The 12,802-nt window shown below is 36.6% G+C and overlaps 1 protein-coding gene across 1 annotated transcript in view; it reads right to left on the reverse strand.

The window, feature by feature from the left end:
* Positions 1–12,802, reverse strand: part of GLCCI1 (glucocorticoid induced 1) — a 74,128-nt gene that overhangs the window by 10,096 nt on the left and 51,230 nt on the right. The window contains exons 4-6 of the mRNA XM_054726479.1: positions 7,769–7,885; positions 2,519–2,671; positions 773–983 (exon numbers count right to left, since the gene is read on the reverse strand). Of these exons, the coding sequence (XP_054582454.1) occupies positions 773–983; positions 2,519–2,671; positions 7,769–7,885 (481 nt within the window). The remainder of the gene's footprint in view (positions 1–772; positions 984–2,518; positions 2,672–7,768; positions 7,886–12,802) is intronic.

The raw sequence follows: 12,802 nt of genomic DNA on the forward strand, positions 1-12,802 counted from the left end.
TCTCTAAACTTTAATTTTTCTATGTTTTTAAATTTTTATTGCCTACGATCTATTTTTCTACAGTGAGAAGCAATAAATGTGTTATAAAATAATTTCAGTGTTTCTTTGAAAGTAGCTAGGAAGATGGAAGCTGGGCAGTCTTTGTTGCCTTCTGTGTCTAGGTCTGAGAGGGCCAGAAACTGAAACAAGAGAGTGAGCACAAGAACGTGGGAAATGTTTTGGGCCTGACAAGCAACAAAAAAATCCCAGAGGTTCTGCCCTCTTATTGGTGCTATAAATAATTCATGTATACAACATAATTAATCCCTGATGTCCTATAGGTAACATATTAAACTTTATCTACTTGGTTAAAAATATACTCTTTCTTCCAATAGTATTTTTAGAAATTATTTCTTCCCAAAGCAATCTGATTATGCAGTCTAACTAGAGGCACAGAAATATAGACTCTACCATAACCATCGTTAACTCTGGGCAATACCAAAGAAAAGCCTGTGTCATATGACATGAAGCTGTACACAGTCCATTTTACAGCTTTCATTGGCTCTCAGAATCATGTGCTGTGCTTCTCTGACACATTTATGGAAGATGTTTGTAAGAGTCACAAAGAAGGGAATATGTAAAACCAATGAACAAACAATCCTAGGTTAACCAATCCTTTACAATCCCACCACTCAACAAAAGAAAAAAAAATGATGCAATGGTCTAAGGCAAAGAAAGTATGAGCAAGGCCCTATAACAAACGCTCTATCGAGGTGGGTGGTGTCATTCTTACCTTTATCACGATCATAGAGTAAATCTTCCGTTGAGCAAGGGCTACCATCCTGGGATTCCGGGGGACAAAAGGGGGAGACACAGGGGGAGTGGCTGCTGCAGCTGCTGCTGCGCTCCTGGACAGAGGGGGTCTGAGTGTCGATGCTGCGTGTGCTGCTGCTCCGGTAGTGAGCAGGGAGCGGAGCTCTTCGGCCGTCCGGAATATCCAAAGGCTGTAGGAGGAATAACCATCAGACATGTGAATGACAGTGCATACTCTCAATTCACACAGAAAACACACGGCGTTTCATCTGATGTCATATTCCACTATCGGCATCAGTGATTCTTACACAAATAAAGACACCAATCTTGTGTCTTAAATTCTGCATGTTACCTTTAATGAACAAAAAATTTCTTTCATATCCCAAAGTTTTTAGGGTCCAAAGTACTAAGGGTAAATTGTCCTTAAAATGACACAGCTCTCTATATGTACTATAGGTCAGCATTTCCACACTGTCCCCCAAGGGCAGAGGCTTCTTGTAACACTGAATCCCCAATGCCAAGTTCTGGGTCTGGCACACAGCGGACATTCAGTAAGTATATACTGAATGAATCCATCGAACTGCTCAAGAAATCTCTTTTACTTGCCAATAAGAAAACTAAAATCTAATATTCACAGTATACATTTTTCTGTTGGTTCTTTCTTATTTTAATTTTAAAGGCCATGAACAATGTTTTCTATTTCCTTTGCAAATTACCCAAATTTTCTAATAATGAATGTGGGATATTTCCAAATAATACTTCTAATAAGGGCCTTTTATTTAGAAAATAAAGAATATTACAAAGAACTTTTACCATTAAATAATTAAAAATAACCTAATTTTAAAATGGGGTAAAGTATAGACAATTTTCCAAAGAAGATGCATAAATGGTCAACAATACATGAAAAGAAGCTTAACATCATTAGCCATCAGGAAATGCATATCAGTACCAATGACGAGATACCATTTCACATCCATTAGGATGGCTATAATAAAATTGATAATTTCAAGTGTTGGTGAAGATGCAGAAATTAGAACCTTCATACACTGCTTGTGGGAATATAAAATGGTGCAGTGCAGCCACTTTGGAAAACAGTCTGGTAGTTTCTCAAAAGGTTAAACGAAAAGTTACCATGGTACCATACCAACAATAGGTATAAACCCGAGAGAGATGAAAACTTGTATATAAATGTCATAGCAGCATTACTCATAATAGCCCAAAAGTAAAAACAATACCAATGTTCACCAATGGATGACATGATAAATAAAATCCATGCATAACTGACTATTATTTGGCAATAAAAAGGGATGAAGCACTTATACATGTTAAAACAGAAATGAAATTTCTGATAAGTGAAAAAAAAAAGCAGTTACAAAAGGCTACATAGTGCATGCTTGCATTTATATGAAATGTCTAGAACAGGCAAGTCCATAAACGGAGAAGGTAGATCCTGTAGTTGCCTAGGGCTGGGACCATTAGAGGGAAATGAGGGATGATTGACTGCTCAAGGGTATGGAGTTTCTTTTTGGTGATGAAAATGCTGCAAAATCAATTGTACAGTTGGTTGCACAACTCTGTGAATATGCTAAAACCCACCGAATTATACACTTTAAACATGCAAACTTTATGGTATGTGAATTACATTTAAAACTGTTACCAAAAAAAGAACTTTTGAGACAGTTAACAATATTTTTTTAAAAAATTCAAACATTCCACGTAAACTTACCTTGGACACATCCTCCTTTCCATTATTTTCCTTAATGAATACCTTTTCTAACTCAGGACTTATTCCCTCTACATTGCAGGGCACACGTGAAACAGCTGATTTTGGCACTGATATATTTGACAGTGGCATAGGGACTGATCTTGATCCAGTAGCCTACAAATCAGAAGATAAGGTAGTATCAAATTATTTGTGGTCAAATAAATCAAAACTAAAGAGTATGGTAAATCTGAAATTACAAACACAATGAGCATAGTTATTTTCACCTTTCAAAACAATGTAAGTTCAAATACACATACAGAAATTTAGGTTCTAAAATAAGGAATGTAAAAATCACAATCAAAATAATCCTTTATGCAAATATATAGGTATGACTGTATGTATAATGTATAAACTTTTACCTGGTGAGTAGAATAGCAGACATAATCTTCTTCACTGTTAAATTTTTACCCTGTTCTATTTTTACTGAAAAAAGCATAGTTGAAATCATGTAAGTTAGGTGTACCATGTGACTCTACTAGTGTGTGTGTGTGTGTGTGTGTGTGTGTTTCCTGCACTGAGACAATTACCTGCAAGTATTTTTCATTTCCATTTTGTCAGTCATTTAAAAAAACCTCAGCCATTTAGGTTTAATTTTAGGCATGTTATATTTTTCATTATTTATATAACATTATTGCCAGAAGTATGTATTTGGTTTCTGCCCCAGTCCCTAACACAAAGTTCCTAAAATTCTTGTAATTTCCTGAGTGATAGGGGTGCCAATTAGCACCATTTGTTCCAATATTTATTTTTTGACCCCAGATCCTGACACAGAGCTCCTAAATTCCTTAGAATTTCCTGGGTGATAGGAGCCAAGAGACTTTTGTTCTAATGAGACAACTCTTGGTGGGCTCCTGAATACCTTCAGAATGGGGGCTAGTCACTAGAAGGACCAAGCTATGATTATAAGCTTGAAACTCCCACCCTGCCTCATCTCTCGGGAGGGGAGATGGGATGAAGATTGAGTTAATAGTGGACCATGCATATGTGATGAAACCTCCATAAAAAATCCCTGAACTATGGGTTCAGATACTTTCCAGGTTGGTGAACACATATCCATATCCACCAAAGGGTAACATACCCCAACTTCACTGGGACATAGTGCCTGCACTCAGGATCTTCCAGATCTTGCCCTATGTTCCTCTTCATCTGTATCCTTTATTATACCATTAAAACACACCAATAGATGTGTTTGAGTTCTGTGTGCCATTACAGCCAATTATTGAACTGAAGAAGGGGTTGTGGGAATCCCTTCTTTATAGCCAGGTGGTAGAAGTACAGACGATAATCTGGGACTTCCAACGGCATCTGCAGGTGGGGGCAGGCTGGTGAGGCCGAGCCCTTCACCAGCAGAGTCTGTGCCAACTCCAGGCAGTTAGTGTCAGAATGGAATTGTGAAACACTTAGTTTGTATTTGAAGAGTTGGAGAATTGGTTGGTGTGAAATCAACCCCACACATTTGGTAGAAACATTATAGCAGAGGGTACAGAAGTTCACATTTAAGAGAAAACTATTGATTTTATGTTTATATTTTATGTAATCATCTCACTAAGTTCTCAGTTTTTATTGTGAAAAAATATAATCATCAACATAATTAAACAGAATAGCATAATGAATCCTCAGGTGCACATCATCCAGCTTCAAAAATTATAACAAGTACCAATTTTGTTTTATCTAAAATCCTTTTATTTTCTGTTCTTAGAGTATTTTAAAAAACATTCTAGACTTCACCTCTCACCTACAAAAAGTTCAGTATGTATAGCAAAAGATGATTATTTTACACATAACCAAATGCCAAAAAACTTCTGTGTAAATTGGGAACAAGCACATTATTCTTTTATGTTAAGTCAACAAGTCAACAGATCTACTATAAATGTATTGGGGTCTTACAGAAAAGATGCTCGAAATAAACAAAGTAAGAATAATATTTTAATTCTATCAGATTAAGGAGAAAAAGGAAGTCATATGTGAAATTTCACTTAAAATGTCTGAGGCTTGCTGGGCAATTGCATGTTTGTTTTACAGCTCTGATGAAGTATAAATGGCGTACAATAAAATCCTCCCATTTTAAGTATGCAGTTCATTAAGCTTTGTAAATATACACAGCCATCCAATTATGAGTATAATCACATTTAGAACCTTCCATCATTCTGAAAAATTCCCTAGGGCCTCTCTGTAGTCAATTTCTAACCCTAATACTTTCTGTCTCTATAATTTTGCCTTTTTGAGAATTTAATATAATGAATCATATAGTATGCAGTCTTTTGCTCCTCACTTTTTCACTTAGCATGTTTTTGAGATTCAACCATCTAAGTATCAGTAGCTCCTTCCTTTTACTGCTAAGTAGTATTACACTGTATAGATAGATGAAATGTTTATCCATTCACTAGCTGATGGATATTGGTTTGTTTCCATTCTTTCACTCCTATGAATAATGCCTTCATGGACATTGCTGTACAAGTCTTTGTGTGGACATATGTGTTTACTTATCATGGACAGATGCTAAAGAGTGGAATCACTGGGCTGTATGGTCAGTGTATAAGGAACTTCTGCAGAGAATGCCACATTGTTTTCCAAAGTGGCTGTACCATTTTGTGTCCTCCCCCCACTGCCCGCCGCTGCAAAGTAAGGCTCTTCTAGTTGTTCCACATCTTCATCAATACTTGGTATTGTCAGTTATCTTCCATTTTAGCTGTCCTATTATTAGTTTTAATAGTTTAGTTCATTCACTTTGATTTTCTAAATATATAATATTGTACGCAAATAATGATATCAAAATTATTATTTTTTCACTGCTTTGTCTAGAGCAGTGGTCAGCAAACCGCGGCTTGTGAGCCAATGCAGCTCGCGAGCCACTGTTTGCCGCTCTGTTGACTAATGAGTTTGCCGACCACTGTCATATACTACCCTTTACTTCTTTGCACACAATATGCCACAATTGCCTAATCCTCACAGCTTCCAACTACACGGTAACATTTAGCCTAGTCCAGTGGTCGGCAAACTCATTAGTCAACAGAGCGGCAAACTGCTGGTCTAGAGCAATGGTTCCCAACCTTTTCTTGGCCACGCCCCATCAGGATTTAAGCATCTCTAAAATCCTGATGCCCGCCCCCTGTTACATATTATTCAAAAACTGAACTCCTATTCATGTGGAAGAAGCCTAAAAGGCCATTAACTTGGTCTAAACAAGCTTCCAAAGAACATGGCATCCATGAAAGAGAAAAATAAAAGAACAAAAGGACAGGTGAAGTATTGAGGAAGAAATCACTATGAAATTGTTAAAAACATAATAATATGAAATGATATGAAAAAAGTAGCAAATAAAGTTTCAAAACATATAACAGAGAACAGAAATGCATAAATACTGGTAGGTCACCATACACACACACACACACACACACACACACACACACACACACACATATATATATATATATATATATATATATATATATATATACACACACACACACACACACACACACTGAGTGGCCAGATTATTATGATCTCTGAACGCATAATAATCTGGCCACTCAGTATGAGTGTGTGTGTGTGTGTGTGTGTGTGTGTGTGTGTATTAGAGGCCTGGTACATGAATTCATGCATGGGTGGGGTCTGGCCAGCCTGGCCGAGGGGGGCGCAGGAGACATGGGCGGTTGGCCGGCCTGCCTGCTGGTCGAACTCCTGGTCAAGGGGACAATTTACATATTAGCCTTTTATTATATAGGATATACACTGAGTGGCCAGATTATTATGTGTTCAGAGATCATAATAATCTGGCCACTCAGTGTATATATACTGTATAGGAGACCTCCAGAACCATAAGAAATGCAAAAAATTCACTGTTAATAACTCATTCTCGAATTGCCCCCCTTAAAAATCAAATTGCTCCCCTGTGGGGCATGTGCCCATGTTGGGAACCACTGGTCTAGAGCATCTATATTATTAGCAAATAATATCAATAATTTTAGACATCTATGATTGATTTTTATTATAACAAAAACACTTCCAATATTTTATTGATAAAATCTCACAATATGTGCAGTTAGTCATAGTAAGATGTGTCCTATTTTTAAATAAGTTTTATCATATATAAGTACTGAGTTTTTATCAAGAGTTTTTTTAGCATCTATTTTGACCTCCTGATGCAATGAATGAAGCTAATACATTCCGTAATGTTGAATCATCCTCACATTTGTGAAACAATCCCTAATTGGACCTGGGTTTTTTGTTTGTTTTTTATCCTCACCAGAGGATTCTCCCCCTCCCCCATTGATTTCTAGAGAGAGTGGAAGGGAGGGAGGACGGGGGGGGGGGGAGAGTGAGAGAGAGAGAAACATCTACGTGAGACACAACAATTGGTTCCTCCCGCAAGCACCCCTACTGGGGCTGGGGAACCTGCAACCAAGGTATGTGCCCTTGACCAGGAACTGAACCCAAGACCCTTTGGTCCATGGGCCAATGCTTTAACCACCAAACCAGCCAGGGCTGGACTTGTTTTTATATACTACTTGGGTTTCTTCTGCCATCACTACTATATTTTCTTTACTAAAATTTACATAAATATTTATAAGTTAATTTGGTCTAGACTAGCCTTTCCCAAATTTTGTTCCATTGGGCTATGTTAGTATATGTTCCTAGGAGGGAAAAACCCTAACAAAACTATAATCCTCAATTTCTTCATATGTAAAATAGGGGTAAAATATATAAGAGATACAGAGATAAATGGGTTACAGTGCTATTAGGAAGATTAAATGAGATAATGCCCATAGTTGCTTAATAGGTGAATGAGCTATATACAGTGGTCGGCAAACTGCGGCTCGAGAGCCGCAACCGCAGTTTGCCGCTCTGTTGACTAATGAGTTTGCCGACCACTGGGATAGGGGCTTAATCACAAGGAACAACAACAGCCTGTAATTATTGGAATCGAGAGTCTAGGTCAGTGGTCAGCCAACACGTTAGTCAACAGAGTGGCAAACCGCGGCTCGCAAGCTACAATTTCAGCCCAGGCCAGTATCAATTATCATTGAGACCACTACACACAGCTGTATCTGCCATTAAAAAGATTAGATATATAGCTAAAAAAAACTTCTTATATAATTTAGCAAATGGTACTAATTTAGTAGATCTAGGGATTTACATTATTAATTTTTAATCCTAAAATGATAAAGATTCTCCTTTTATAATGAACCCTTTAACAAACAGTTAGCCTACCTGAGTGTGACTGATGGCTATGTGATTGCCATGGAGAGGTGACTGACGATCTTTCTCCTTACTGTGCCGACTACTCTGTTTACTACGTTGTAGTTGCTGCCGCAGTTTGGCAATCTGCTTTGGAGAGAGAGCAGAAGCAGAAAGAGAACAAAAGTGATTACCAATTTTTAAGTACTTATTTCTTTAATTTTTAGATAATAGATCGATTCATTCTTCCAAGTTTTAATGATTAAGACTTTAAAAAATAATAAATAATAAATAAGAGAGATCCACGATGGCTGACGATGGGACAGCAGGCTGCAAGATAGTGTGTGAGTGAGAGAACGAAAGGAGAGTGCGTGAACGTGCGGGGAGTGTCTGTATTTGTGAGTGAGGGACAGCTATATTCCAAGGGACTGTTGGGGACCGGCGGACCGGGCTCCCCTGGCCATGCAGCCTCTACTGCTGCAAAAAAAACCATCAACAAAACAACAAGAAAGCCCACTGCATGGGAGAACATATTTGCCAATGATATTTCAGATAAGGGTTTAATCTCCAAAATTTACAGAGAACTCATACAATTTAACGAAAGGAAGATAAACGATCCAATCAAAAAATGGGCAAATAGACACTTTTTGAAAGAGGACAAAAAGAAGGTCGAGAGACATATGAAAACATGCTCAAAATCACTAATCATCTGAGGGATTCAAATCAAAACAACAATGAGATACCATCTCACACCAGTCAGAATGGCTATCATCAACAAATCAACAATTGACAAGTGCTGGCGAGGATGTGGAGAAAAAGGAACCCTCGTGCACTGCAGGTGGGAATGCAGACTGGTGTAGCCACTGTGGAAAACAGTATGGCATTTCCTCAAAAAATTAAAAATGGAACTGCCATTTGACCCAGTAATACCACTACTAGGAATATATCCCAAGAAACTGGGAACACCAATAAGAAAGGATATATGCACCCCTATGTTCATAGCAGCACAATTTACAGTATCTTGAAAACAGCCTACAGCAGATAAGAGGGTTAGAAAACTGTGGTACATCTACACAATGGAATACTATGCCACTATAAAAAAGAAGGAACTTTTACCATTTACAACAGCATGGATGGAACTGGAGAGCATTATACTAAGCAAAATAAGCCAGTTGGAGAAAGATAAATATCACATGATCTCACTCATATGTGGTATATAATGATCAGCATAATTTGATGAACAAGAATAGACCCAGAGACAAATGGTAGGGGAGGGGGGGTTAGAGAGCAACCAAAGGACTTGTATGCATGCATATTAGCATAACCAATGGACACAGACACTGGGGCACTGGGGGCTTGCCCGGGGTGGGAATGCTGGGGAGAGGAAGGTCAATTGGAGGAAAAGGAGACATATGTAAAACTTTAGACAATAAAAAATAAATAAATTTTAAAAAAGAAATAATAAATATATGCTACAAATGTTCAATTGCACAATTTAAATAATGTTGTTGGTAAACATGTACAGTAAATTTCCCCAGATTATTTCAGATTTTACCTTTGTAACACCAGAAATACCTTCCTCTTTAAAATGCTTTTTGTAAAGTGAGAAACTAGTATTTCACATTCCTAGGGATTAAAGTCAAACCCAATCTCTTAATACAGGGACAATATTAGTTAAGTCTTATGTAAACAAAATCAACCTGCTTTATCAATTACTAAATAAATACTTAAAAATTTTAAATTCCATAGTGGTAAGAAAAATCAAATCATTTAGGTAATTTGTTAGTATTTTATTAGTACTTAATATTTTACTATTTATTACTCTTTAGTCACACAAATGGCATTTTATTTTCCAGCTTTATTGAGATATAACTGACATAAATATTCATAAGTTTAAGGTGTACAATGTGTTCATTTGCTACATTTATATATTGCAAAATGATGCCACCAGAGCATTAGCTAACACCTCCATCCCATCACATAACTATGGTTTCTTTTTTGTAGCAAGAACATTTGAGATTTGCTCTCTTAGCAACTTTTAAGTATGTATTTCGGTATTATTAACTATAATGAAAATGCTGTACATTAGATCCCCAGAATTCATTCATCTTATAACTGGAAGTGTTGACCCTCTGACCAACCTCCAGTTTGTCCACCCTTGAGCCCTGATAATCACAACTCTCCTCTCTGTTTCTATGAATTGAGCTCTTTTAGGTCCCATATACAACTGATATCATACAGTATTTGCCTTTCTCTATAAGACTTATTTCACTTAGCATAATGCCCTCAAGGTTCATCTGCAAATGGCAGGATTGCCTTCCTTCTTGTGGCTGGGTAATATTCCATTGTGTATATACGACATGTTCTTTATCCATTCATTCACTGACAGACACTTGGCTCTAATCACACAACTTTTAAAAAACAAACATAACTTAGGGTCATTCCCCTAAATGTAATGGTAACACTCACAGGCTAAAGAAAAGTCATTTGACTACAATATGACTTGGAAATCATTAAATTACTGATGTATTTTAGGTGAAGTACAATCTGCTTAAAATGTGCTAGACCAGGAATAAAATATTCCTGAGCATTTTAAAGGGTATCATTAGCAATTTGAGAGAAGTTATTTAATATTGGTATTACTTATGAAAATATTACATCAATTAACAGTTATACCTGGAAAAACCACTTTTATGTTACCTACTAGCTGAAGTGTAAGTACAAAGTAAAGTCTGTAAAATATATTTCCTCAAAGATATACAGTAAAGCAAAAATACAAAATATTTTAGTATTAGCTAAATACTTACCTTTAATAACTATGACAATGAAAAGCAAAATAGACAGTTGTTATTAAAGCTCAAGGGAAAAAGTAAATAGGTTACAGGGAAAATTTATTTTTACATGTGGCAAATAGAAGAGAAACAACATGGAAAGAAATATAGCACTTAAACAAAGGAATAATTCATATCCTTTCTTTTATATTAATATCCATTTATCCCTTTACTTTTCCTAAATCTCTGTAGCTTATGGTCTTTCATGCAACGTCTTTGCAAAGATATACAAATAAGATTGTCTATGTGTTCCTTGTGCTGTCATAATGAGATAACTTTCTTCTAAAGGACATTAATTTTCACTGGAAAAGGAATAACAATTAGTAGATAATTACTCTAAATCAAGACAGTTTATTCACTATGATAAAAATATAGAATTTCAAATCATACAAGTCATTTAATTAGGATAGAGATATAAAATTAAGTGTTTTCTGAGTATCAATGATGTTTATTGGTATTTTGAAACCAAGAGTTTGAATAGAAGAGCACATAATGCTTAGGGATTAATCAAGGCAATTAATGCTTTTCCATTTAAAAAATATCTTTAAAAATAAACTAACAAAAATAAAGGGCTTTGAAACATCAAAATAAGCCAAAAAACATCTTGTCCTAAACATCTTTAACAAACCCCTGAAAACAAAATGTATACATCACAGCACACACCTTACTTTTTAGAAATACCAATTTAAATTATGCAACCTTATAGTTTTCACACAATATGTTTATTTTTGGACTATAACATAGCGATGCTCTTGTTTACAATTCAGCAGAGATTAGGTAAAAGTGAAGCTCATCGTCCTAAATATATATATGTACTCAGAACATTTACACATTTTTTTGTCAAGAACTATGTGAAACGAAAGCAAAATGCCATAAATCCTCCTTTGCTTCAGAGTACAGGAGGTCCCTGTGCTATTTACACCATATTCAGGAGAGGCGCAGACCTACATAGTAAAACTGCAAATGTTCTCACCTTCCAGGGCTTTTACTTAGACTTTGTCTTCTCTTTTCCCTTTGATGCTCAAGACCGCATGACAGCCAAAGCCACCTCTTCTCCCTGACCTTAGCACCAGTGGAGAGTAGACACAAAGGTGTCTTCTGGGAGGGAGGTGTAGAAGGAAACTGTAACTCCAACCACCCCCCCACCACACACACACACACACACACACACATACACACACCCCTCCCACCCGCATGCACAGCTCTGATCCTCTGCCTCAGACAGCCTCCTTAAAGCCTACATTCCATCGCATCACACAGAAGCTCCTGGTCCTCACTTTGCTGAGCCTACCTACCCTGGTTACTATGATGAAATGACCATACAACTTTTCTTTACCGAGTTATACTGATTGGATTTTTAAAACGAAACTATAGATGAATCTGACTTTGTGTTTCTAAATATTCATTAGCTATTTTGTGACCTTAATAAAAAAAGTTAAGACTGGGCCTTGAGGGTATGCTAAGTAAAATAAGGTAGACAAAGAAAGGCAAATACTGTATGATCTCACTTATACTAGTATGTGGAATCTTTAAAAAAACCCAACAAACTTATAATAACAGAGAAGATTGGTGGTTGCCAGAGGTGGAGTGGGGGGCGGAGGGAGGGGCAAGAAATGGGTGAAGGTAGTCAAAGGGTACAAACTTCCAGTTGTAAGATGAGTAATTTCTGGGAATGTAATGTATAGCACAGTGACCATAGTTAACAATGCTATATTGTATATTTCAAAGTTGCTAAGAGAGATCTTAAAAGTTCTCACTATACATAAAAAACTGTAACTGTGTGAGGTGATGATTTTGCAACATATATATATCAAATGATTACATTATATACCTTAAACTTATACAATGTTATATGTCAACTAGAGCCCCGGTGCATGGATTCGTGCACTGGTGGGGTCTCTTGGCCTAGCCTGTGGGGAATCTGGCAGAAAATGGTAGTCTGACATCCCAACATGAAAGGGGTCCCAAGCAAATAAGGTGCAAAGTATTAAAAAGTTAATGAATACGTGATCCTGGGTCAAAAGAAGAAATAATCATTGTAGACAGAAGAAACAGCATACATACAAAGAAATGACTAAATCATTTGTGGAATCAGATAAACAAAAATCAAGGATTGGCCCCACTTAAAATCTGAGAATTATGAATACATTTTATTGTAAATTTTTGAAAACCTGATAACATCATTCTTGTTTATTTGCTATTTTTGTCTTGTTAGTCTCCCCTCTTCCAACATACT

The sequence above is a fragment of the Eptesicus fuscus genome, chromosome 14 (genome assembly GCF_027574615.1).
Source record: "Eptesicus fuscus isolate TK198812 chromosome 14, DD_ASM_mEF_20220401, whole genome shotgun sequence".
Classification (NCBI taxonomy): domain Eukaryota; kingdom Metazoa; phylum Chordata; class Mammalia; order Chiroptera; family Vespertilionidae; genus Eptesicus; species Eptesicus fuscus.